General features: G+C 39.3%; 1 protein-coding gene across 12 annotated transcripts in view; it reads left to right on the forward strand.

Annotated features, from left to right (window-relative positions):
- The window catches only part of CEP112 (centrosomal protein 112), a 415,603-nt gene that overhangs the window by 171,851 nt on the left and 217,364 nt on the right, over positions 1-26,388 (forward strand). For all 12 annotated transcript variants that reach the window (XM_059907770.1, XM_059907779.1, XM_059907777.1 and 9 more), the window contains one exon: positions 14,701-14,808. In XM_059907770.1, the coding sequence (XP_059763753.1) occupies positions 14,701-14,808 (108 nt within the window). The remainder of the gene's footprint in view (positions 1-14,700; positions 14,809-26,388) is intronic.

Genomic DNA, 26,388 nt, shown 5'->3' on the forward strand with positions numbered 1-26,388 from the left:
ACATTACTCTCTCCTCTCCTAAGAAAAACCACTATAATTAATTTAGTGTGTATTATTTCATACTTTCATATGCATACGTAATGTCCATATGTATTATATGCATGTATTATATATGCATATATTTTACATATACATATATATATATAGTTTTTATGCTTCCATTTAAAAAGAGATAAGAACTACAGATTTTGTGTATTAGTCTTGTTTGCTCTTTTACGTTGAATTTTATATATCTGTGCCCTATCTGTGTTGATTTAGTGCAATCCTTTTAACACTGAATGTATTTTATCGTATGAATATACCTTATTTTATTCATCAGCTCCGCTATTCAAGAGCATTTAGTTTATTTTCAAGTTTTCTTGATGATGAAGAGTGTTGCAGTGCTTGCCTGTGATTTCATTTTCAGCTGGAGTTATCCTCCTCAGGAGTCCTGAGCACACACTGGCGGTAGAAACATCTCTATAGAAGGTTTTATGGCAGAGCCCCATGGGGTTTACGAGTTTGGAACTGTGCTTTCTTGTTATTTTCTTGATTCAGATTGTGCGGATCTGGGTCCCGAGAGCAGGGTCTGAGACCCCCCTCCTTCTGTCTGTTTTCCCACTCAGTGCCTTGGGCAAAAGCTAGATTCCTGCTGAGAGTTTTTGGGCTGGAAGGTGGGGACTTGCAGTCCCTGCTACACGAATGTGCATCTCTTCCCAGCTCCCTGCTATGAGCAGAGCCCAGATCCAAGAAAGTGTATATGGTCCAAACGTGCAGTGGAGCTGCACAGGAAACTCTTTGATCAGCTTAACATTTAAAGGAATACAGAAAATATTGAAGGAGGGGCCCTGGCAAGAAGTTTTAAGTATACCGCAAAGAAGGCTAAAAAGGGGGCTCTTGAAAGTGCTCAGGCTAACAGTACAACTTTCTGACAAAAGCTGAGACTATGACAGGCACATTTGGCTCAATAAATGCACCTTTTGGGGCTGGTGATGTAATATTAACAGATTACCCAGAATTCATGGGTAAGGAGAAAAACAAGCAAACAACATGGGACTTGTGAAAACATTTTGTAGAACAAGAAAAAGGCGTTTGTATTCAGCAGTCACAGAATAAAAGCATATTTCCAAAAACAGTTTACTGTAAACTTCAGAAAAAAAAAACTCAGAAAAGTAGTACCTTTAATAAGAAGACATGATCTATATGAAAGAGGCCACATATATTAAGTAAAATTAATGCAATTAAACCTGGATACGTTCTGGAAAAAGTGTTGAACCTCAAGAATAAAATGAAGATCCACCAAGTTTCTAGGTAGGATGCAACTGGCAAAGAAATTAGAGACATAATGGAGTAATGCGTCAGAGTTCTGAAGGAGAAAGGCAGTGATCCAATTGCACGCACAACCAAGGAGTTTTTCACTTGCAACATAAACAGAAAAACATTTCTTACTAAGAGCTCACATAATGTATACTGATTATTCCTTTTTTGGAAAAATTATGTCAATTCAGAGATGAAGCGGAAGACATCCCACACATGAGGAAAATATCATACTGAAGGATGAGTAGAGAACAATGGAATCCAACAAAATAAAAACAAATTTAACTAATTGCTACAAGTCTAGTTATAAGATAGAATGCTAATGTTTACCGATTCTTGAAGCAGAAGGTACAGAATATAGAAAATACAAATGTGATATAACAACAACTTAAATCTAAATCCTTAGGTTATGTTAATAAAGTTCAAGAAGCAGATGGATAGGGAGAGAGGGAAGTACAGTAACTAACACTCTGCCATGAAAAGGGGAGATTCAAAGGATTCTTAAAATTAGGGAAATGTAGGTTAAAATACTTTTTAAATGCATAAACATAAGCATTAATAGAACTAACAAGATTTTACATTCTCATCAAAATCTTGAGACGATGAAAGCAAAACTCAAGATATTGCCAAAGGAACAGAAGTAGAAACAGAACAAAATGTCCAAAATAAGACAGAGTATATAATTGTAGTAATACATTTTAATAGGTTAAAAAAAGGTATTGATTAGCTGACATAAATCTGTGTATATGCTACTTATAATAAAGACACAACTAAAAGTTACACAAAAATTATTTGTGGAAAATATATTTTATCACTTGTATTCAGAATAAAAGAAAGAATGTAGTACTATCATATAAATTAACATCAATGCAAGTCAATAAACTGGACAAAGGAATATATTTTTGCATGAGAAAGCCAAGAGTCCTTATGAAAAGGGTGTTAGGAATATATGAAAAAATTTACATAAATAGTCATGGGGTGCTTTAGTAAATTTTTCTCCATATTTGACTGCTCAGGGGGGCAAAACCTAAACAAATAGGAGATCTAAATAGCAGTTTATAAAACAGCTATATTTCTACTTTCTACGCTTTAAGTATGACATATTAAATTCCTACTCCCATGGAGCAGTTACAAAACTCAGTAGACCATAAAGAAACACTCAATATATATCTGAAACTTGACATGACAGAGAGCACGTACGTATTTTTTACCACAATGCTTAGTAAAACCAGAAATTAAATTTCAATTCAAATTGCTACATTGGACTTCACCAAAATTAAAACCTTTTGTTCTTTGAAAGACACCATTAAAAAACAACAAAAGGAAGTAAGGCAAGCCAGAGAATGGGAGAAAAGATTCACAAATATTTCCAAGAACTTGTATCTAAAATATAAAAGAAATCCTACAACTCAATAATAAGAAGACAAACAACCCAGCTAAAAATAGGCGAAATATTTGGACACCTCGCAGAAGACTAATAAGCACATAAAAAGATGTTTGATATCATCATTCATCAGGGAAATGCAAATTGAAACCAAAATGAAATGCCACTGCATGCTCACTGGAATGGCTAGAACTGTGAAGACTCGTTGGCAGTGCCAAATGTCGGTGCAGGGCCAGGGTGTGGCCACATGGGGCTCTTCTCCACTGCTGGTGGGAAAACTGCCGAGTTCTTAACCGCTAAGACATCCACCGCCATATGCCAGCTGTTCCATTCCTGCGTGTTTAACCAAGAGAAACGAAGCCAGATCCAGACAAAGCCTTGTACACAAAAGTTGCCAGCAGCTTTATTCACAAAAGCCTAAAACTTGAACAACCCGAATGTTCCTCAAAAGTTGAAAGGACAATCAAAATGCAGTATAGATGATGGAATACTACTCAGGAATAAATAGGAACGAACTACTGATACCCTCAACAAAGGATGTGTCTCAAAGTCCTGCTGAATGAAAGGAGCTAAAAACAAAAGAGTACATGACTGAATGTTGTGTACTCTCTGAGTGATGTTAGAATTCCCTAGATAATGTCAAGTTGTTTGTTTTAGTGGATTATCAACCCAGTTTGTTTCAGAGCAAAAGTCCTGTCTCATCTTCTATGGGTGGGTTCCAGTTTCAGTTAAGTTTCCAAGCCTTTGCTCTGCAGGGTTGGGCCTGTTTGTGTTGTGCCCTCAGGAGTGAGTCTAGGCTTGGGTCCACCCAGTAACCCCAGGCACGCATGGAACGTTCCCCAGGGTAGACCATATGTTTGGCCACAAAACAACTCTCAACAAATTTTAAAAGGACTAAAATCATACAAAATGTGTTCTTTGACCCCCATGGTAATAAATTAGAAATAAACAATAATAAGAAATCTGGGAAATCCCCACATATTTGGAAATGAAATAACACACATGAATGACTCATGGATCAAAGATGATATTACAAGGAAAATAAGAAAATATTTTAATTAAAACAAAAATATGGTATATTAAAATTTATGGAATGCAGCTAATGCAGTACCTAGAGAAAAGTTTGTAGCTTTAAACATCTATCTCCAAAAGGAAAGTTCTCAAATCAGTAACCTAAACTTCATCTTAAGAAACCAGAAAAAGAAAAGCAAGCTTCTGCTCAGGGAAGCAGAAGAAAGGAAATAATAGATAATTTTATATACATGCAGAAAGCAAAGAAAACATTAAAATAGAGAAAACCAAGAAGAGATAGAAAGTCCAAATTGTCTTATAATAGATAATGATATTTAATTAGCAATTAGAAATCTTTTCACAAGGAAAAGCCCAGGACCAGATGGCTTCACTGGTGAATTTCATCAAATATTGAAGAAGAAAAAAAAAACTTTAGTTCTTTGAAAACTCTTTCAGAAAATTGAGGAGGAAGGCACACTTAATCAGTTTCTTCTCTAAGGCCAGTAGGACTCTAATATCAAAGCCAAAGATGCTGCAAAACTAGAGTAGTATCTGTCATCACTGTAGACACAAAAACCCTTAATGGTATTTTAGTAAACTGAATCTGGAAACTTATAAAAATGATTATTTACCAGGACCAAGTAGGATTTATTTCAGGAATCCAAGGTTCTTTTAACATTCAAAAATCAATTAATATCGTACAGAACATTAATAGAATAAAAGACAAAACCACACGATCGTCCCAACAGAGGCAGAAAAAGCATTTGAAAAAGTTCAACATCATTTATGATTTTTAAAAAATTCTTGGCAAGTTAGGACTAGAAGCAAACTTACTCACCCTAATAAGGTACATCTATGAGAACCCTAAGCAAATATGCTTAATGTTGAAAGACTTAATGCTCTTCCTCCTAAGAACGGGGAAAAGATGTCTGCTTTTGTGACTTCTATTTAACATTGTATTGGAGACTCTAGCCAGTCTCCAACAGGGCCAAAAAAAAAACCCAAATAAACACACAAAAACCCCAAAAGACATATAGATTGGAAAGGAAGAACTACCAATGTCTTTAGATGACATGATTCTGTATGGTCAAAATCCATAAAAGAAATACTAGAGCTAATAAATGATTTAAACAAGTTTGGAGGGTACGAGATCAACATACAAAATTCAGTCATGCTTCAATATACTAGTAATGAAATACCTGAAAATGAAATTAAGAAAACAATTTAATTTACAAAAGCATCCAAAAGAATAAAATATTTACAAATAAACTAATGAAACAACGTGAAGACTTACTCATTGAAAACTATAAAAGGTTGCCGAGAGAAATTTTAAACGATCTAAAGAGAGCTATTCTGTGTTCATAGGTTGTAAAACTCAGTATTGTCAAGATGAAAGTTCTCCACAAATTGATGTATAAATTCAATGTAATTACTGTAAAAAATCTCAATACATTTTTTGGGTAAAAATTGGCAATAAGAAATGTTTATTTTCACTAGTAAATTTGTTAAAAGTAAGTTAAAATAGCACTGAGCTCTTTTCCAACTAACACATAGGTAGAAATCCATGAAGGCCTGTGGACACGGGCAGACACACATTTCAGGAGGAAGAGTAAAGATATGTAACCTTTCTGGAGGACTGGTTTAACATTGTGCTTATGATTTACCTGTTCTACTTCTAGGACTTTATTTTTCAGGACTCCAAGGTTTGCAAGATGTGTGTTCAAGGATGTTTATTGTGATGTTATTTATTAATGGTAAAAAATTAGAAACTGTACGTCAAAAAAGTTAGAAAGAATGTAAAAACTGATAATCTTTTTTTAAAAGATAAAAAATGAAGTCTCAGAGTTGTGTGGCGGAACGGAAAGCCCTGGAGAGAATGTGATCTTGGGAATCATTAAATTAAGAACCTTACCCAGCCGCAAAGTGAGACTGCCATAAAATGAGGCAAGCCAGGGATGAGAGACAGTATCTGTGCATTTGATTCTGGAACCACCCTTCCAGTTGGTCCACCCTCACGTCTGACTGCTCTGCTCTGTGCAGGGTCATAGTCTGTCTGTCTTCCTTCACCAGCTCTGCCCACCCATTTGACTCTCCCATTTCTTGACCTTAAAAGAGTCCATGTGTTCCTACCATGGAGGTGTCACATCACTGTGGACTGGTTAGATGATCCGATGGAGGACCCTCTTTGGTGCACGCATCTAGGGTCCCCTTCCCCCCCCCCCCCCACATACCCCACACCTGTGTCCTGTCTTTGTCAGCAGTCCTCACTGATCTGTCCAGTGGTGCTAGATTCAGACTCAGTGAAAACTGATAGTGATGGCAACTGACAAGCAGGAAATGTTTTGATTGCTTTCTGTTGGAGAAAAGTTCTTCTGTGGTTTCAGTCATAAATAGTTTTGCCAAGTGAAGTTGAGTTTCTGAAATAAAGTACCTTTGGTGTGAGTATAATAATAAGGAACCCCATTTATAATGGAATTCTTATAGCCAGGCTCATTTGCAAATTGAATAATTCTCACATGGCAAATTTGAACAGACATTAAATAAAATGTATATGTCAAAACATGATAAATTAGATATCCTCTATTCCAGATTGTCAGTTGATTAAAAAGTGTGACTCTGATATAGCTCAAATTCTAAAAGAAAGTCAATCAGCAGATTTAGTATTTGGAGAATCATAATGTTTTCAGATTTTTCCATAGTCCATATTTTCCTTTTTTATTGTTGTTTTGAACTGCTCTTCTCTCTTCTCACTGAAATCTTTTGTGTAAAAGCCAGCAGAGCTTAGGGCATCTTTTTCCATTTGGAAACAGCTGCAGATAGAAGACAACAGGAATTTGAATTAAAAAATAAAAGCTTTGAGTTTGTTTTTGAAAGTGAATTGCTGTTTGAGGCCCATGAGAGAAAATGAAACAGACTTAAACTTTTTTAAAAAATTGCTTCACACTGTTTCTTTCACTTTGAAGAACTTTTTATCTCATTTAAGATTGCTTAAATAACCTAATTTTTACTGCAATGGTGAAATCCATTATATGTGTTAGCTGTCAGCAATTAGTTGTGAAAATATACATATTTTAATTGTGAAAGTGTATTACTCTGTTAGAATTATTTCTGTATATATGTATATAGTTGTATTTTTTAAAGAAATAGTGTTCTATATTTACCTATTCTCTGTGAAACAAATAAATGACTGAAAAAGACAGCTATGTTTTTTGAAGTATTGGCAGCAATTATAAAGTGAAACTTTTTCATCTTGAAAACCGACTGAATGAATGTCAGATAACTACTTCCTCCTGGGGCTTCCACTAACCACTTGACTTTTCTAGTTAATTTTTCTCCTCTTGAAAATTCATCCTCATTAACTGGTATTTGCTGCTAATATCTGGCTTTAAATTCTGTTCCTTTTTCTTTGCAGCCGTCAGCTACATGATATTAGCTTTATACTTGGAAAACCCAGTGGTTTGCCTTGAAAACAAAATTCAGAAACACTGCTGTTGACTAGTGAGGTTGCTTCTGGTTGCTAGTACATTTGAAACTGATTAGCAGTTTCTTACATTCTTAGGGATTATAAGTTTAGCTCATCATCTCATTATTGCTGTTGAATTAATGAAAAAATTCTCAAGGTACAAGGAAGGAAGAATGCCATCTGAATATATTTGTGCCTCTATAAATGTAGATGGATAACAAACAGACTTAGAAAGACCCATCATACAGACCACTCATCGTGACTTGTACCTTCGTCCTCTTGTCCTTTAAGGGTCATGCTGGCTCATGTAATGTTTTTTTTTAAAAATTTATTTATTTGTTTTATATTTTATTTTTGGCTGTGTTGGGTCTTCGTTGCTGTGCGCAGCCTTTCTCTAGTTGCGGCGAGCGGGGGCTACTCTTCGCTGTGGTGCTCGGGCTTCTCATTGTGGTGGCTTCTCTTGTTGCGGAACATGGGCTCTAGGCGCGTGGGCTTCAGTAGTTGTGGCTTGTGGGCTCTAGAGCGCAGGCTCAGTAGTTGTGGTGCACGGGCTTAGTTGCTCCGCAGCATGTGGGATCTTCCCGGGCCAGGGATCGAACCCATGTCCCCTGCACTGGCAGGTGGATTCTTAACCACTGCACCACCAGGGAAGCCCAGGCTCATGTAATGTTAAATGAGTCTTTTTTAGACCAGTTTTAAGGTAAAGATCCAATGTAAATAGAAGCATTTTCTCTCAGTTTTTAAAAAAATTAATTAGCTAATTAATTATTTTTGGCTGTGTCATGTCTTAGTTGCAGCATGCGGGCTCTTCTTTGTGGTGCACGGGCTTCTCTAGTTGTGGTGTGTGGGATCCAGAGCACTTGGGCTCTGTAGTTTGCGGCATGCGGGCTCTCTAGTTGAGGCGTGCGGGCCCAGTAGTTGTGGTGCACGGGCTTAGTTGCCCCATGACATGTGGGATCTTAGTTCCCCGACCAGGGATCGAACTCACATCCCCTGCATTGGAAGGTGGATTCTTTACCGCTGGACCACCAGGGAAGTCCCCTCTCTCAGTTACTTTTTGATGATAATGGAGAAATCTGTCTAACCTTTTAACATTTGAAATTTTGTCTTTAAATGAGATTAGGTAGCAGAGGTAAAATTCTAGAACTATATTTAAATATTTCAATAGAGCCTATTGTGCTAATTAATCAATTCCAAATGACAACATCCAAAGACTATGTATAAATATTTGGCTTTGAAAAATAAAATTAAACAAAAAATCAAACAAATAATTAAAAGAATCTTTAACTCTCATCCTTAAATGCTTAGTAGAGTAGTAAGTGAAACTTTTCCTAATAATATTCATCAAATCTCTTTTGCAGAAGAAAAATAAGCCAAAAAAAAATCTACTGAGAACATTGGACCAGGAAATATGTCATTCTTTTTATAATTGACTGATATGAAGGGTTATTAATTGTGAAAACAGTAGCATTATTATTTTTTAATATTTCAAACTGTTTTATTGACTTACTGGCCAAGGATTTAACAGACCTGATTTCTTCTTTCATTCATTTATAAAAAATTTATGAATACTTGCTCTATATCAGCCATTGTTGTAGGTTCTGGGAATTCAGAGACTGTTAAGCCATGTTTGTGGCCTGTGCAATAGACTGATGCGTAGCTGTGTGATTGTAATTGGCGGCGTAACTAGTGGAATTAATAGGTCGTTAGGAGAACTCAGAGGAGGCACATCTAAGGTAGCCCAGTAGATTATGCGGGGATCTGCAATTGTGGCATCTTTGTGTAACAATGAATTTCTCAAATGTTTACTGTTAAAATGTAATTGGTAGTGAATTTAGCAAGGCTTCTAAATATAAGGTGAAATATACAATTCAATTTTATTTCTATATATTAGCAACCAACAATTAGAAAATAAACTTTGAAAAAGATATCGTGGTACCAGAAAGCTTCTCTTACCTAAGAATAAATGCAACAAAAGAAATGCAAGGCCCGTGTTTTGAAGACTAGGAAACATTACTGAGAGGAACCAAAGAAGACCTGAACAAGTTGAGGGATATATCACGTGTATGGATTCAAAGACTCAGTGTTATAAAAATGTCAGTTCTCCCCAAATTAATCTATAGAATCAACACAATTCTAAAAATCAAAATGTTGCAGTGCTTTTTGGGGGGAGGAGTGAGGGAAACTGGCGAGCTGATTCTAAAATGGATGTGAAAATACAGAGGGCTCAGAATAGCTATGGCAACGTTATACCACCAGATATTGAGACTAATATTAAGCTATAGTAATTAATACAGTGTGGTTTTGGCACGAGGATGACCAGTGTTTTACAGGAAAGAGACCAAAAAGTGGACTCACACATAGATGACCAATCTGATTCATGTCGAAGGAAGTATTGCAGCGCAGCAGGGAGAGACGGGCCATTTCAGTGAATGCCGCTGTGTCAGCTGCGTAGCCAGATGGAAAAAGAATCCTGCCCCTCACTACATCCCATCGCAAAATTAATTCCAGGATTGTAGATACGCAAGTGATAGGTAAAACAATAAAACTTTCAGAAGAAAACGTAGGAGCTTGGTAAAGATGTTCTCAATAGGAAACAAAAAGTGATAAAAAACAAAATGTTGTTAAATTTAAATTCATTAAAATTAAAAACTTCTGTTAATCAAAAGAGACCACTAGATAATATAAGAGCAAACTCAGAGTGGGAAAAGATATTTGCAGTTCAGATATTGAACAAGAAAATTCATATCCAGAATTGATAAAGAACTCCTACTAATCAATAAGAAAAGGAAAGGCACCACACATGTGTTAATTAATTTTCTCTGTTAAGGATATTAGTTTCTACTGAGTCTTTAGCCAAGCACAGAAATAATTATTTATCTGTCTTTCTGCCATTTATGTCTGTCTGTCTATCTCTCTCTCTCTCTATATATATATATATGAAAATATTTGAAAGACAGTTTCTTATAGTTTAGCTAAATATGTATTAAATACAGCAAAATACACTTTGAATTGTATATTTCTATAGAATTGTATAATTGTCTCATATGAATTATACTGTCAAATAACTCAGAACGTAACACAAGAGTACTTTACTACAGAAAGAACAGTAACTTATTGTGACCACATTTGACAGAATCTGCCAGATCTTGGCCCAGTGCCCATTCCCACTTTCTTAGTAATACAGTACAGCCCTGATTTTATTTAGGGCAACATTAGACACAGTTTTAAAATTGCAATCTCTTACCTTGCAGGTGGAGTTTGGCTTTTAATGTAGTTCTAAGTGAATGCGATGCAAACAGCATAATTAATTTGCTTTTGACAGGAACTTGCAGGAAAGCCCCTTAAAAGGGTTTCCACTCAGCGAATATGGACCCTTTGCCCTTGTCCCGTCACCCTTTGCTCTTCCTCTCCCAGGTGTTCAGAGCTGCAGAAGCCATCCTGCAACCATTCTGGAAGTTGAATCGCAGAGACCTTCACCCTGACATCTTTGAACTGCCGAGGTCGCAGCCTATTTCTGAATGTTTTGTTACCCAAGGAAAACATAAAGGGCCTGTGTTGCTTAAGCTCTGGATACTAGGTGTTTTCTTACATGTAGCTCAAGTAATGCTTGAGGCAGCATCTAAGGAAAAGCCAACACCCTTGTTTACCTCTCTCTATTACCTGTAAACATTAGACATTCACAGAAATACACCCCAAGCCCTTTTCTGCTCCTAATTTGATCATCAAGTTCCACTCTTGGATTTTTTGGAAGCCAGAGTTACACACTGAAGGAATGGGGTTTTTTTTGTTTTTTTGTTTTTCCTTACCCTTGAAGTTAAATGGAATATGGAATGATGTGTGATCAAGCAGAATCTTTTGTATCTACGGCAACTGAGAACGCTGCGTTTCTACACAGACTTCAAGTATTTTACAAGACTTGTTTTTATATTTTTTTGGTTAAATTGTGGAAGGAGAATGGAGTGGGGTCTTGCATTTTCGGTCAGTATAAAATAACATTTTCTTATAGCAGTTATTATTTACTTTGAATTTTTCTTAATGTTTAGGTATAAAAGGTCTTTCATGTGCTTTAAATTGTTTTCTATTTTGATTATAGATGATAAGTCAGTTTTTTGAAGGAAGATATCCTACTTTTTATGAATGTTGAGTACACAAAGCTCTTAATTACATTAAAAATATTTGAATAATTATTATTTATTTTTAATAGTCAATCTGTGCTGAAGTAGAATAAGAACCAAAAATCAATTTCATATGAAGATCTGTCTTAAAAGTACTGAATAAACCAGGTCTTCCCTCCTTGATTTACCTTCTCTTGTTTTCTTTCTCTTTTGCTTTTGCCTACCCTCCATTCATCCTTAAGAATTTAATACATGTTTATTCTGCATACCATGGCAATTAGTTAATAATTAAGATACAAAAGAATTATAAGTTGTAATTTCTTTTATTTGGGAGCTCACGATCTAGATGAATAGACAAAGCTCACACATTTGAAACACTCCCATACTCTAGAGAAACATACAGTGTGCCAGGAGAATGAAGATGTTAGGTCCTAGAGCACAGAGAGAAGGGAGATGTTGACGCCAGTTGGTGGATCAGAGAACCCCACAGAGAGGAGAGGAGGCTTGAGTCAACCTTGAAGATGGATTGTTGGATGAGGAAATATACGGAGGGGTTTTCAGATAGTGTGAGGAGCGAAGGCGAATCCAGAATAGCCAAGGGAATCAGAGTGTGTAGGGGCAGAGCTTGCCGAGGACAAATTAAGGGGCCTTCGGGTGGAGGTCTAATGTGAAAAGCACTGAAGGAGAGAGAGCCTTGAAATCCACGTCTTGAGTTAGAAACGGAAGAAAACAACGTGGGCTCGACTGTGCTTGCTTTAGAAATTCCTTAGCAGATTTGACCACGAGACTGATGGCCTATGGGTTGGTCATCTTCGAACTCTGATCACTGAATTTGGAAGCTGATGACTTAGTATTATCAAGGTTGCAGTCTCCGGCATCTACAAAGAGATACTTAGGTACTAAACATCATGCCATAATCTAGAACTCCAGACTTCCGTGTAAGAACCAGAAATGGAAAGGTTGGTGTTAAATAGCAAATTCGTGGGCAGGAATATGCCTTTTGTTCTCATCCAGTGAAACTGTCTGCTTCTCACTGAACAGCTCTGCTCCTCAAACCTTAAAGTTTAACTGTGTCTGAATAAATGTATTTGAATGGTTTTTTTTTTCCCCCCAAAATCTAACATGAAAAACTGAAGGGAGCCTTTTCATGGTTTATTTCCTCATGTTTTATCTAATCTTAGCACCTACCAAAAGGTAGCCTGAAAGAGGACATTGTGTGCAAGTTGAAAAGAAGAAATATCTCAGCATATCAGCAAAGCAGAGCAAGAAGTGATACAAAGTAGCCAGTGACAGAATGGTTGTCACATGAACTGACAGGTGCTTCAGAAAAAATATTTTTCAAAATTAAACTGGGGTAGAAAGACAAATTAAATCTTGCACCACTTTGAATGAAAGGTGCCATTTTCATGTCACCTAGCTGAATAGCTTTCTCATTACGTAAGGACCTCTCTTTCCTGTCACATGTAAAAGAGCAAGGAAAATAATATATCGTCTATCTCATTTTCTAAGTGATAGAAAACATTAGATTCAACACTATTTTATTTATTTTATATGTGTTATAAAGAATTTGGCCCTATTAAAAATGTTGAAAATTGTCTTTTTTTTTTAAATTGTTCATTCAGCAAATTTCAAACCAAGTTTGGTGCACTGTGTCTTTTTGGGGTTTTTGTTTTTGTTTTGTTTTCATTTGATCAGTATTTATTGAGTCGCCATATGCTCCAGGCAGTGTGCTGAATGGTTGGGATACATGAGTGAAGGTGGAGTTACATCCCTCTGGGGGAGACAGACATTGCAAACAACCCTAATGAATAAGTAAATTATATAGTATACCTAAAGATGCTGTCTCCTGTGGTTAAAAAAAATCATTCAGGCAAGGAAAGGGCGGCTGGGAGGGCTGCAAATTAAAATAGGGTGGTCAGGGAAGCCTCAGTACAAAGGTAACATTTAAGCAGAACTTGAAGCCTTTGAAAAACAAGCTACATGAATGTTGGTGGGGGGCTTCTAGACCCCAAGATGAGAGCTTTGCTGGCACGTTTTAGGCCTAGCAAGGAGGCCGGTGGGCTGGCGTGTGGTGGTGATGGGGGAGGTCCAGAGCCCTAGAGATGGGCCGAGAGAGGTACTGGGATTGGATCATAGACTGTGGTCCACTCTTTGACTTTTTTTTTTAAGTAACAGCTTTATTGAGGTATAATTCACATACCAACAGTTCACTCGTTGTAAGTGTACAATTCATTGGTTTTTTAATATATTCACAGAATCGTGCAACCATCATCATGATCAATTTTAGAAGGTTTCCATCACCCCACAAGAAACCATACCCTCCCAAACCGCTTTCACCCTAGGCAATCCCTAGTCTACTTTCTGTTTCTATGGATTTGACTCTTCTGAAAATTTAATACAAATGGGATAACACAATACATGGTCTTTTCTGACTGCCTTCTTTCACTTTGAATACTGTTTTCAAGGTTCATCCATGTTGAAACGTGTATTAGTACTTCATCCCTTTTTATGGCTGAATAATATTTCATTGTATGAATAGGCCACATCTTGTTTATTCATCAGTTGATGTACATTTGCGTTGTTTCTTCTTTTTGGCAATTATGAATAATGCTGCTATGAATATTTGTATATAAGTTTTTTTAGTATGGATGTTATGTTTTCATTTCTCACCTCGAGTGGAATTCCTGGATCATATGGAATTCATATGGGTTCATGTGGTTCATCTCTGAGTTTAGTCTTTTGAGGAGCTGTCAGACTGTCTTCCAAAGTGGCTACGTCACTTGACATTCCCACCAGCAGTGTACGAGGGTTCTCATTGCTCCACATCTTCAGCAACACTTGTTATTATCTGTATTCTTGATTATAGCCATCCTAGTGGGTGTGAAGTGGTATGTTGCTGCTTTAATTTGAAATTGCCTGATGACTGTGATGTAGAGCATCTTTTCATATGCTTGTGGCCATTTGTGTATCTTCTTTGGAGACATGTCTTTCCAGTTCCTTTGCCCAATATAAAATCAGGTTTAATTGCCCGTTTATTATTGAGCTGTAAGAGTTCTTTACATATTCTAGATGCAAGTTCCTTTTCAGAGAGATGGTTTGCAAATATTTTCTCCTGTTCAGCACATAACAAGGCCTTAATAAAATCTTGTTGAATAAGTATTTGGATGTTCAAAATTATATTTCCATCGCAGTGTCATTGTAGCTTTAGAGTTTAGTCAATTGCATACCAATTATAATTTCCCTGACTTAAAACTATTAAAACCTGTCAAAATAAATGGATATATCCTTCATTATTTTATCATCTTTAAATTCAGCATTATGATTGGTGAGGTGTTGAAAATCTGTCATTTTAATGATGGACAAGTGACAAAAATATGGAATACAATTTGTCATTTAAAAATTTAATATTTGACTTTTAAATTTTATAGATGGGAAAAGTGGAAGCCGATCTAACTAGATCCAAGTCTCTTCGTGAGGAGCAGTCAAAGGAGTTTCTGTGGCAGCTGGAGGACGTCAGGCAAAGATACGAGCAGCAGGTCGGTCCTTCATCTGGCGGCTGCCTTTGATTCTCTCACGCGCCTGTACTCTCTCTGCTAAATATCTCTTTATGTCACAAAATCTCTGCACAATGAAAATATTTATAAGAACGTTATTACCAATATATTTGACATATTTAACGTAATGGTTGTTTCACTAGAATCTAGAAACAGAGAACTTTAACTCTCCGCTGAAGTCTGTTCTGACAGTTGGCTAAACTGAACGTTTAATTGAAACATTTACTGTGGTTCTTGAGTTCTCCTCCTGTCAGAGCACAAGTTTGACTTATTTATTTAGGAAATAGTTTGGGGCACCTGCTGTGGCCCAGGTACTGTCGCTGAGCCCGGGCAGAGCGGTGAGCAGGGCCGACAGGGTTCTTTCCTCACAGAGCTTGGACTTTGGCGGGCAGCCGGTCCATCAGTTAAAAATGAGATAATTTCAGGGAGTGAGTTGGGAAGCAGAAGAGAGGGCGTGTGCGTAGACTTGGCCGGGCGGCGGGTGGAAGGGCCTGACCGGCTCGGACAGGTGGGCAGGGGCCTGGTGCTGAGAGTCCTGGTGACGGGAGGGGCCGCGAGGAGGCTCTGGAGGAGGAGGGTTCCAGGCTGGAGGGGTGGCAGCAGGCGGGGGCTGTTCGGGGAGCGAACGACACTCGGGCTGGATTGGCCGGAGCACCGAGGGGAAGGGTCTGGGTGGGACCAGGACGCGGGGGCAGCAAAATGAGTTTAATTCTGTGCTCAGTACCCTGCCTCTTCTTTATTAATAAAAAAGGCTTTATTTTTATTTTTTTAAAAATATATCCCTGCAGACTCTCGGAATAGTCAAGGCAGCTATTAATATTTACTTGTTTGTCTAATTTGCTTGCCTTGTTTCCTTAACATCTAGAAAAATATTGATTAGCTTAGTCACTCAGTTAAAATTGTTTCCTAGACAGTATTTGAACCTTTTTGTTCTGGAAATCTGAATAACTTTTTCTTTCATTATTTTATTTTTAATCCCTTACTAAGTGGGTCCTTCATCTGCAATTGCTATAGAAATATTTTCACATGTGCAAGATGATATATGCTCCTGGAAGATTATTTGAAATAATGAAAAAAAGTTATAAATAAAGCCAATGATTAAATTATTGTAAATCTATACTATGGAATGCTATGTACTTATTGAAAAGATTGATATAAATTTGTAGGAACCAACAGACACAGATTTCTAAGACACAGTGTTAAGGGGGAGATAAAGCACATCACAGAACAATTGTTATATTATGATCCTATTTATGTAAAATTAAAATATATGTGTCTGTATCATATAGCTAGATATGTTAGTTTAGCTTTAAAATTCTAGAAGATTACACATGTCTATAGAATGGGCGTGAAATAATAGGTTAGATTATGATAAATTGACACTTTCACTGTATGCTTTAAATGAACTTTTTTACTTAAAATTTCACAAAGAGCATATATCATGCATTACTTGCATAGTTAAAATATGAAAGTTATGAATGTAAAGAAACAATAGAATAGAATAAATATAGAACATTTATATTATATCTCTAGTACTTTAAGTGGGTAATAAATTTGGATTGATGCAATACAAAATCAATTCAAGCAATTACACATAAAATTGTATATACATAAAATTACATAAGAGGTGAAAAATCCTAAAAGATAAGAAAAGACACAGAAGAAAGAGCACTAGCAGATTATTTCAGAAGTACCAAAAGTACCGAAAGTCTGGATAATTTCAGATTTTCTAACTCCCAAACCCAGTGCAATAGCATTATTTTCTCAGAATCTTCTTTAAACAATGGTGTGAGAATGAAGTATCTAATTTCTGATTAATAGATGATGGCAGTGAAAGTCATTCTGACATACACCAACTTGAAAACATGTATTTCCACTGACATACACTTTCTCTAAATAGCCGTGGAAGACGTTTTCTGGGCCTTTAGTACTGGAGTGGAGGTGGCTCGGGAAACTAGTTTAGAAACCAGGCATAGAAACTTACATAAGAAGTGGAGCCCACAAGTAGGAAGAGGTGGGGGTCAGAGGGAAACTGAGGGAATAATTCATCAAATATAAATAAGAATATTTAACGAGGGCTTGTTAACAAGATATAGTGTATAACCGAGGTGACTTTTGGATTAAAAGCTGTATAGAAGCACTAATAAAAACAAGAAAAATGTCAGTTTCTCCATGTAAACTGATGAAGGAACAGGGGAGAGAAGAAAACCAAGTTTTAAACTCTTTCTAGGACACCTATGCTCATCAGAAGCTATTGTATGGCAGGGTGAGTGTGTGTAAGGGGTTGAGAAGTTCTCTGAGCGTTTTTAAAGTTCTGTTTTCATTTTGATGATACCCGTGTGGATGACAAGTTTATAACCGAGTGTGGCCAGGTCACTTCAGGGCCTGATCTGCATTTATTCTGTGATCATTTTGGCACAGCTCTGACTTCTTAAAGTTGGATGTAACAAGTAAAACCACTGAGGAAAATGAACATTTGACTAAATATAAATTATTTTAAGTTAAAGAAATAATATTTGCCACAAATATCGTAGACAAAGAGTGATTCCCTTTGTCAAATTAATAAATGTATAACCAATAAAAATAATTAGCATATAAAGTAATTAGCATAAATTTTAGCAAAATCATTAATGCTCCAATAAATGACCTGGCAAAGGAAAAGAAACATATAAGAAATAAATTGAGTAAACGACCATGTAGAAACATCTTCAGCCTTGGTATTAAGAAAAATGCAAATTAGAATAGTGATGTACCATCTAAAGCTGGCCAAAGTTTAGTAAAACTGGTACTTTCATATATTGCTAGTGGCGTTATAAATTAATGTAGCCCAAAGGACTTTGGCAGTATCTACCAAGAGTCATAAAGTTTGTTTACCTCTTCTGGCCAATTATCCTTAACCTTGAAAATCAGACAGAAATATTCAGACAATGATGTTAATTATTTTTCAGATGGTGGAATAATTATTTTTCAGATGGTGGAATCATGGTTGATTCTTTTCTCACATGCTCTGCTTTCACATTGTGATAGTGTCTTTGTAACGTGACAGTCACTTTTTTAGTGTAAAAGTAAATTTATATAAACTCGTTTGAAGGAATGTTAAGCTTCATAGGCTTTTCTCTGAGTGATAGATTTAAAACTGTACCAAATTTTTGGCTTTTAAGTCTTGAGCAAAAATACTTAATAAGGAAAATTGATTCTTTAAAGAATTCATACTATTAATGGAAGCCATACACTATTGCATCAATTTTTCTGTATTTCATTTTCATGAGAAAGAGAGAAATGATATAAATGTTATACAAGCGTATAATAGGAATTTTTTAGAAACCACACAAAGGTCTCTGAGGTCATTGCAGGGTTCACCTGCTTTTATTCTTCCTGTGTCTGTAGGCCTGTTCACTAGAATCCGTGCAGAGAGTGAAGACCCCAAGCAGTAACCTGGAAAGGAAATACAAAAGCAGGAATATGAGCTAGTAGGTTTTAGGAGAATATTTTTTGATGTGATAATATACGAACTTTTTAAAACCTCTCTTTTTTTAAGCAGAAAATTCTATTAACTGGAACAGCATTGCCCCGACCACTCCAAATTGTTGAGGTTTTTATTGTGAAAGCTTATCATGAGAAAAGATAGGCATATGGTAGCAGGTCCCTACGAGCCAGCTCGAGCGAGTTCACTGAAAGGGAAGCCGATTAAACTGAGCTTATTCCCTTCTTTGGGCAGACTGGCCAGGCTGGTAGATAAGGAAAGAGGAATAGATGTGATAGATTTGGACTTCACTGAGCCGTCTGACAAAGTCCTTCTTGAAGGCCGAATAGGAAATATGGTTTAGCCATTGGTTCATTTACGGGGTTAAGGGATAGTTCAAAGGGCCATCTCTGAATGACGATTGTCACCCTAAGTGAGATTTCTATGTGTCACACTGGGTAATGACATAAGAGGTTAGTTTCCTGCTTCCTTAGAGTTCAGAGGAGTAGCTAACATGTGGGATATGAAAATCAGTTTTCTGAAGCTTTAAACAGATGAAATTAAGAAGATTAAGTTTATTGGGATTGAATATAAAATTCCATGCTTTGGTTCAGAAAATCATCCTTAGAAAGTATGCGGTGGGGGAGAGGTAAGGTTGTCTAGGTGGCGGGTGACAAGCAAGACAGGAAGAAGCCCCTGGGGCGATGGATCCTGGAAGGTAAAAGATACCGTCTCCTTGTACTGTTTTCCCATCAGGTTGTATGAGGAGTTAAGTCAGTTCTGGTCACCACATTTTAAGTAGGACACCGACAAACTCAAACATGTTCAAAGCAGAGTTTCCAGAATACGGGAACGTTTGGGTCTAGGTCAGAGGGAATATATCAAGGAATAAGGGTGTTTGCCAAGAGAAGACGAGACTGAGGAGGGTTGCATATCTATCTTTAACTCCAAGGTCTGGAATAGAGGAAATTTTATGATTGGTTTGTGTAATAACAGTCATAATAGCCAACAGTCAGGAGGTCACACTCTGAGCCGGCTACCGTTTCCACCTGCTTTAGGTGACTTCAGCCACTTCCCGTCCTCACAGTCATCTCGCGAGGCAGTGCCGTTGTTTATTATTCCATCTCCAGTTGTAGAAACTGAGCACCTCCAGTTAAGTCACTGGCCGAAGCTGCCGCACAGTTAATAGGTGATGAGATCAGACGTGAATGTGAGCCACGCTCTTAACTTCACTCTAACGGACCCCCAGGGGGCTCCAGGGGGCAGAAATTGAGCCTCTGGGTGTGGAACATTTTGGGTCAATTCGAGGTGGTTCTTTCCTAAAGAATTATTCAAATGTGCAGTGGTTCGTCTCGTGACAAAGTAAGTTGCCCACCTGAGCGTGTTGAGGTGATGTCTGGATGTCCCTCCCAGATCCGACGTTCTGTGACCTGCGCCTTCGTTGATTCGCCCCCAGCCTCCCGCCCGGCCCCGTGTGCCTCTTGACAGCCGTAGGCGTCTCCAACTTACTTACACACCTGTCCATACCTGCCTTCTCTACCTGCCACTCAAGTGCGAGGGTGACAACTTTTCTATTGTCTTGTCTTTGCTTAGGAGTCCACAAATCTTGAATGCTACGGGTGTAGCATTTCACCCTGCAAGGGGATTTACATGCCGTTCACCAGGCCCTTGCTTCTCAAACCGGGGAAGGCGGCCCCTGGGGCAGCGCGTGAGCGCTGGGGTGCAGGGCCCTGATGCCTGTTTCCTGGAGTGTTGGATTCACTTGATTACTTTGTGGGAAAGCAAAGTGGTTTTACTATTGAGGTAACATTCATTTTAAAACAAACATAGACTTTTCCTGTTTTGTAAAATGCAAAATTCTCATGAATTTTAAAGATAAAATAGGACATTTCAAAGAAACTTCCAGTTTGCAGAGGCTGCTTCAGGCTATGCCCTCAGATCCCCCAGGGGGATATTATTCATTCTCACTGCTGTGAGGGGTGCTTTGGTGGAAAAGTTTTAGAAGCACTTATCCGGTCCAATCCTCACATTTTATAATGAGGGAACTCACATCCAGAGGAAATGAATGACTTGTGCCTTCTGGGCCTCAATTTCCTTATTCAGTGCAATTTGTGAGCCACTCCCATTTAGAAAGCATCATGCCAGGAACTGTAATGAAGTGAAAAAAGCAAAGTGGTATTTTAAAATATTTTAGCCAAAATGCAGGCATAAAGCGTGCAGATGTGGAGAGAAAAACATCAAACACATGGGATAAACACTCACACAAATATCCTGTAAAGCCCAAGCTTTCATCAAGATTTCCTGTTTCTTTCCTGTATAACCCATTGGAACAAAAAGACAATTCTAATTGTCTTTTTCACAAACCTCATTCAAGTTGGAAACAAAGAACAAAGCAGGCATGCTAGGATTTCCTGAACTATGGAGAGTTTTTTTGGCAATCCCATCATATCATTCTTCCATCTTATATTTTATATCTTCTCTTTTCACTACAAAGCCTTTAAAGGGAAATGTAGTTCAACAGATAAACAAGTGGTCAAATTCTCCAGAAAGAATAAATACTTATTGTTGATGATGATAAAAATCACTGAAGGGCCAAATCCTTACACAGTGCCGTTATTTGAAACAAAATATTTTACTAGCAAAGACAAGTCAGAAATTGTACAAGATAAGCAACTGGGAAATTTTAAGGGCAGTTGAGATATTTAAAAAGCAGATAGCGTGCAATTCCCAGTTTTTTCTCTGTAAGTATTTTAGTTTTTAGTTTTCTAGATTTTTTAGGTAATATAGCCTGAAGACATGGACCTCTTTTAAACTAGACCATTCAGTCTACACTGGGAAAGGACATAGCAGAAAGCAAGAGAGAAGAGACAGGGTACCGGCTCCCAGCGCAGGCGGGGTGGCTGGCCTGGGAGGACAGGCCGAGGCCTCAGCTGTAAGGGGAAGGGTGGACGCGGCACAGAAGCCTGTCGATCTGCAGTGGGAAAACGAGGACGTTCTTATTCCTGAGGGTTTTCTCTGTGAAACAAGAGGGAAGATCATTTGCTGACGCTGAAGGAAGCACGTGGACAGGAGAGCTGACGGAAGTGGGGGTTGTTTGAAAGTATTTTGGTGCTGGCGTGACTGATAAGACTAGAACAACTTGGTAAAATGTCTTTTTGGTACTGAGGTCGCAGATGAGGTGGATGACCATGAATCTGTGAGCCTCCCTAAAACTTCTTCAAAATGGATTTTCGCGTGATTTATTCATTTCTGCATCTAGTACACCTCTGTTATTCTCTTTGCCTTATTCTTCTTGCTCACCTTGTCACACTCTTTTTAAAAGTCTTTTTTGCTTGGCTTTCCTTTTTCAGTTCGTAATCATTTCTGAGCCTCAACTGCAGTCACTGGACTCCTTGGTGGTGATCAAGACAAATTCAATCCCTGATCCAATGATGCACTAAGTCTTTCAAATTCTTTCTTTCCATAACTGCCTGATCCAGGGCGTGCAGCCGTGCTACAGGGCACAGATGGGTCTTACAGGCAGCAGGCAGAGCCAGGTTCCTGGTGTCTTAGGGTCCAGCATGAGAGATCCAGACTCTGAAGCTGCAGAGCCCGGGCCTGTAGTCCAGGCCAAGTTTCGGGAGCCTGGCTTCACGGAACGTGCGCTGACACTTGGTGAAAAGCACTTCAGGCAGGGCCTCTTCTTCCTTTTGTGTTTCTTTCTCTTGGCTTGAAGCTTTTCTCGTCAAGGTTCAAACAAGTGGCACCTTTACCTAGCGTGGGAATGAAAAGGGCAAAGATGAACATAGTTTTTCTCAGTGACTGTAATATGAAGCATAGATGATTTGTTTTAGGGATACTTCATTTTAAAAAATGTTTCCTAGACAGTGATATGGCTAAGCGATGATCCCACTCTCCAGGTACCTTAAAAATCTAAGGTCAAATCACGTCTTTGCAATCATTCATTACTTAATTCATGTTTACTGAGCACCTACTTTGTGCTAAACACTGTTCTGGGCGCTTAGGATGTGGGTGAACACAGGAGAGTCTGTACTGATGGTGGAGGAAACAACAGTCCCCCAGCCTTAGGATATACTGTTCCGTAAGGTCATGGTCACTGCTGTGAAGTCAAGCAGGACAGGGTGTCTGTGAGTGAAGGGCTATTTTACAGAAGGGTGTCATTTCATCTAAGACGTTATTTTAGAGAAGGTCGTCAGTGAAGGACTCTAAAGAAGTGATATTTGAATTAAAACCTGAATGAAGTGAAGGAGAAACCTTACAGAACCTGAGATTAGGAAAGGAGATTTCAGGCAGAGGGAACGGGCAGGGACATGGCTGGAATGGAGTGAGCGGGGGCGGGGCAGAGCCTATCAAGTCCTGTCGACTGTGCTGGGAGCTTGGATTTTGTTCTGCGAGTGGCGGGAAGCCACTGGAGCATTTGACCAAGATCTGGTTTGTGTTTAGAAAGAGCTCCTCTCGCAGCTTTGTGGAGTGCTGATTGTACAGGAGGTGGCAGAGGACGCAGGGAGGGTGGTTGGGAGGCGACCGGAGTCTGATAGTCAGAGGCTTGCGAGAGGTCACCGTGGCTGGACCGGGGCGGGGCAGTGCAGGGCGGGGGGTCAGCCTTGGGCTGTGCTCTGCAGGCAGGACTTGTGGATGAAAGGGAAATGGAGCGTGAAGAAAAGAGGGGACTCGAACATGACTCCGGCTTCCCCGCCGAGCCACCAGGTGAATGGTGGTGACAGACACTGACACGCAAGAGAGAAAAGAAAAGAAGTGCCAGGGCTGAGCCCGGGGACGCAGTGACAGCTAGACGTGGGGACGAGATGGAGGAAATAGCAAAAACGCCTGAGAAGGAGCAGCTGGTGGGTAGAAGGAAAAACCAAGGAGGTGTGACTTCCCGTACGCCACGTGCAGCCAGTGTTTCAGGAAGGAGGACGTGAGTAACCTGTTGTTTAGGTGTCGCCGAGACGGGAAGTTAGATGGAGACTGACAGCTGACCACTGGGTTTGGCAAGAAGGTCTTTACCACCTTGACAAGTCCAGTTTCGGTAGAATGTGGGAACAAAACCCGAGTGATGTGGGCAGGGAGAGAACAGGGTGTGAGCAGCCCGTGGAGGGACTTTGAAAGAAAGGGGAGCGGAGAAGTGGGGTGGTCTCTGGAGGGTTATGTAGGGTCAGGGGAAGGATACAGTGAAGACATCCGTGTTGATGGGCATGGTCCAGGGGAGAAGACAGTGCTGATGAGGCAGAGAGCGATGGGGTCACTGTGAGAGAGACGGGCTTAATTTGGCGAGAGCAGACGCTTCAGCGCACGGAAGGAAGGACTCCCTGGGCCACAGGGCCAGCCGGGCATTCACGTCAGAGGAGGGCAGAGACTGTGCAGGTGACAAGTCAGTTTGGTGATAAGGAAGATGAAGTCGTTCTCTTCTGACTGCAGGAGTCCCTCGGTCTCCACAGGGGATCCGATACCCACATCCACGGATGCTCAAGCCCCTCATATAAAATGGCGTCGTGTGTGCGTATCACCTACGCACATCCTGCCGTGCACTTTACATCACCTCTAGGTGACTTACAGTACCTAATGCAGTGTAAGTGCTGTGTCAGTAGTTGCTGAAACGCTGCAAATTCAAGTTTTGCTTCTTGGAACCTCTTGGAATTTTTTCTTCGGTCCTCGGTTGGTTGAATCTGTGGAGGGCCAGCTCACCTTTTAGTTTTTGATTTTTGCTCCCGAGTGCCACTCATTCCACGCAAAACGTTGAATAATTATGCTGCATTGTAGTCAGTGTGAGGACAGTATGAAGACAATAAAGCCTTCGTCCATATGGTGGAGGAGTTTATAACCTGATTGATCTGTTTGTCCTTCTAAATTTTATACTAACTGGGAAACTCTGATGGTTTTTATTTTTCTTATTCTACAGCAGGGATCTACTAGATTAAGACGAACTGAATGTGTTTTAGGTAAACGGACATAAGGTAAAATAAATTAAAATTAAAATATACAGTTAAGACATGTGTTTTTCAACAGTGTTGAACTCTGCCTAAGAGGGTATATTCTTAGTTATCTCAATTTTAGTGGCTTGAGTAAACGATCATTAAACCACGAAGAAAAATCTTCTTGAAACATTCGACTCTCTGGCTCCTTCCTGGGTTTTAAGTGAGGTCTGCCAGATAAAAACACAGAAAATCGTAGCTGATTTTTCAAAAAGTTCTAAACCCTCCAGGTACTTATTGTCACTCATCACCTGCAGGTGGGGGGTAAGTATTTTGAAGTGTTAACTGGGAAAGAAAACTGCCGAGAACAGGACTTGCTTCCTGCCCGGGTAGCACGGATGGGCTGATCTCTGCTGGGCCTCCAGCCTCCAGCCTCCAGCCTCCAGCCCTCAGCCCTCAGCGCCATGCCAAGCTTGGGGCTCCGGCGGGCGTTGGTCCCCGGCTGTACAGGTTGACTCTGGAGGAAAAGGAGTGAAGAAGCAGTGCAGGCCGGCAGAGCCTCGCTGTATCTCTCATAGCGGTTAGCACAGTCCTGTGAAACTTTCAAAGGAAGAGAATTTGTGTGCTGAACTGAATTGCTGATTGACAGATTTCGTGGATGGCTCATTTCGTTGTAGCAAATACCTAATCCTGGAGCCACAAGGCTCTCCACAGGTGACAAATTCTATTTCTGTTCTTGACACACTGCTGACTTTTTACTGTTTTCTTTTGGTGCCTGTTTCTATTAACATGTTCAGAAAGTCAGACCATATTGTAGTATTTTCTGTGCTAAAATTTTTTTTCCTCTGACTCCAAAGGCTTGGAGTCTTTATTGGTCATGAAATGTAATGTCCAGTAGCACATTTTATATCATATAACTGCAATTTATAAAGAAAAGATTTGAACATCTTTTAGTAAAGAATCAGTCTAGTGAAACGGTGCTATCTTTACAGTAGACTCTGTCTCACTGGACCTAGATTTCTGGAGCTCTAGAGAATTTGGTAAGTTATTTTGACATTTCAACTGTGCTGTTTTGCAAATGCAAATGGAAAATTGCTCAGATACATAGCCTGATGATGTTAAGTCCTCTACTTCATTAAATGGAAAAACACAGGGTGTGATACACTTGCCTTTTAGTGAGGATTTTAATGAGTCTTATCAACGACACAAAAGTAGTACGGAATTTCACAACCAAGAAGCAAAAATTTTCACAGGGATCCCTTGAGTAGGATGTGGGATGATGTGGGAGTGTCACCTGGCAAGCCCTACAGAAAATCCTCGACTTTCAATGGCTAGCACTTTATATCAAAGTGCCTTTTGAACTGTTATTAGTCTAACGTATATAATTATTGACAATTTTGAGCTGACATTCATCGCTTTTTTTAAGTATGTAGCATGTTAACGAAGCTTGCGATTTTACTAGGTAGTGGTCTTCTCTACTACTCCAGCCATGTTGATCCGAGGTGGAGATGCCAGAACTGCCTTGGCATAGTGCTGAGGACGAGGTCGAAGTCTCAGGAGAATGAGAATATTAGAGCAATTTGTTACTTTAGGCCAGACACCCTCCACCCAGGGAGGGCCTAGGAGGTGCTGAAGAAGGCATGGTGATGGGCCCCTGATTCCACGGAGCGGCTCCAGGCTGGCTTCCACCGTGTGCCAGGCCCACCGTAGGCACTGCTGGTGCTGGAGCCGGGCGGCCGACTTTCAGTGGGCTGCTGGGGGTCTGCCAGTGGGGCCCTGAACATCAGATGGATGGTAGGAGTGACCGCTGCAGTGGGCAGCATGGCGGGAGTGGCCACCAAGGTGTCTTGCCCTGCAGGGGTCTGTGGCGATAGTGAATAAAGCACGGAGTTCTGAGGGATAAGGCAGAGACCAACGGGAGTGATACTTGTACAATATCAAGAAAGAAAGTCAAGAGCTGGCAAGTGAACTTTAGACAGTTCTCCACTTCAATGGAAAATCATGATTCAAGTTTCCAGATTTAAGTTCACAGACCCAGAATCCATGTGCTTGAAGGGAGACAATGTCTCTTGATAAAGGCTCTTGCAACGTGACAAGTTAATATTCCCCCCAAAGGGAGCTGTAGCCATTTGACATGATAAATGCATACTACGAAGGAAGCAAAAATTCTAGCAAAATCTTATCTTC

This window comes from Balaenoptera ricei, chromosome 20, assembly GCF_028023285.1.
Source record: "Balaenoptera ricei isolate mBalRic1 chromosome 20, mBalRic1.hap2, whole genome shotgun sequence".
Taxonomy (NCBI): domain Eukaryota; kingdom Metazoa; phylum Chordata; class Mammalia; order Artiodactyla; family Balaenopteridae; genus Balaenoptera; species Balaenoptera ricei.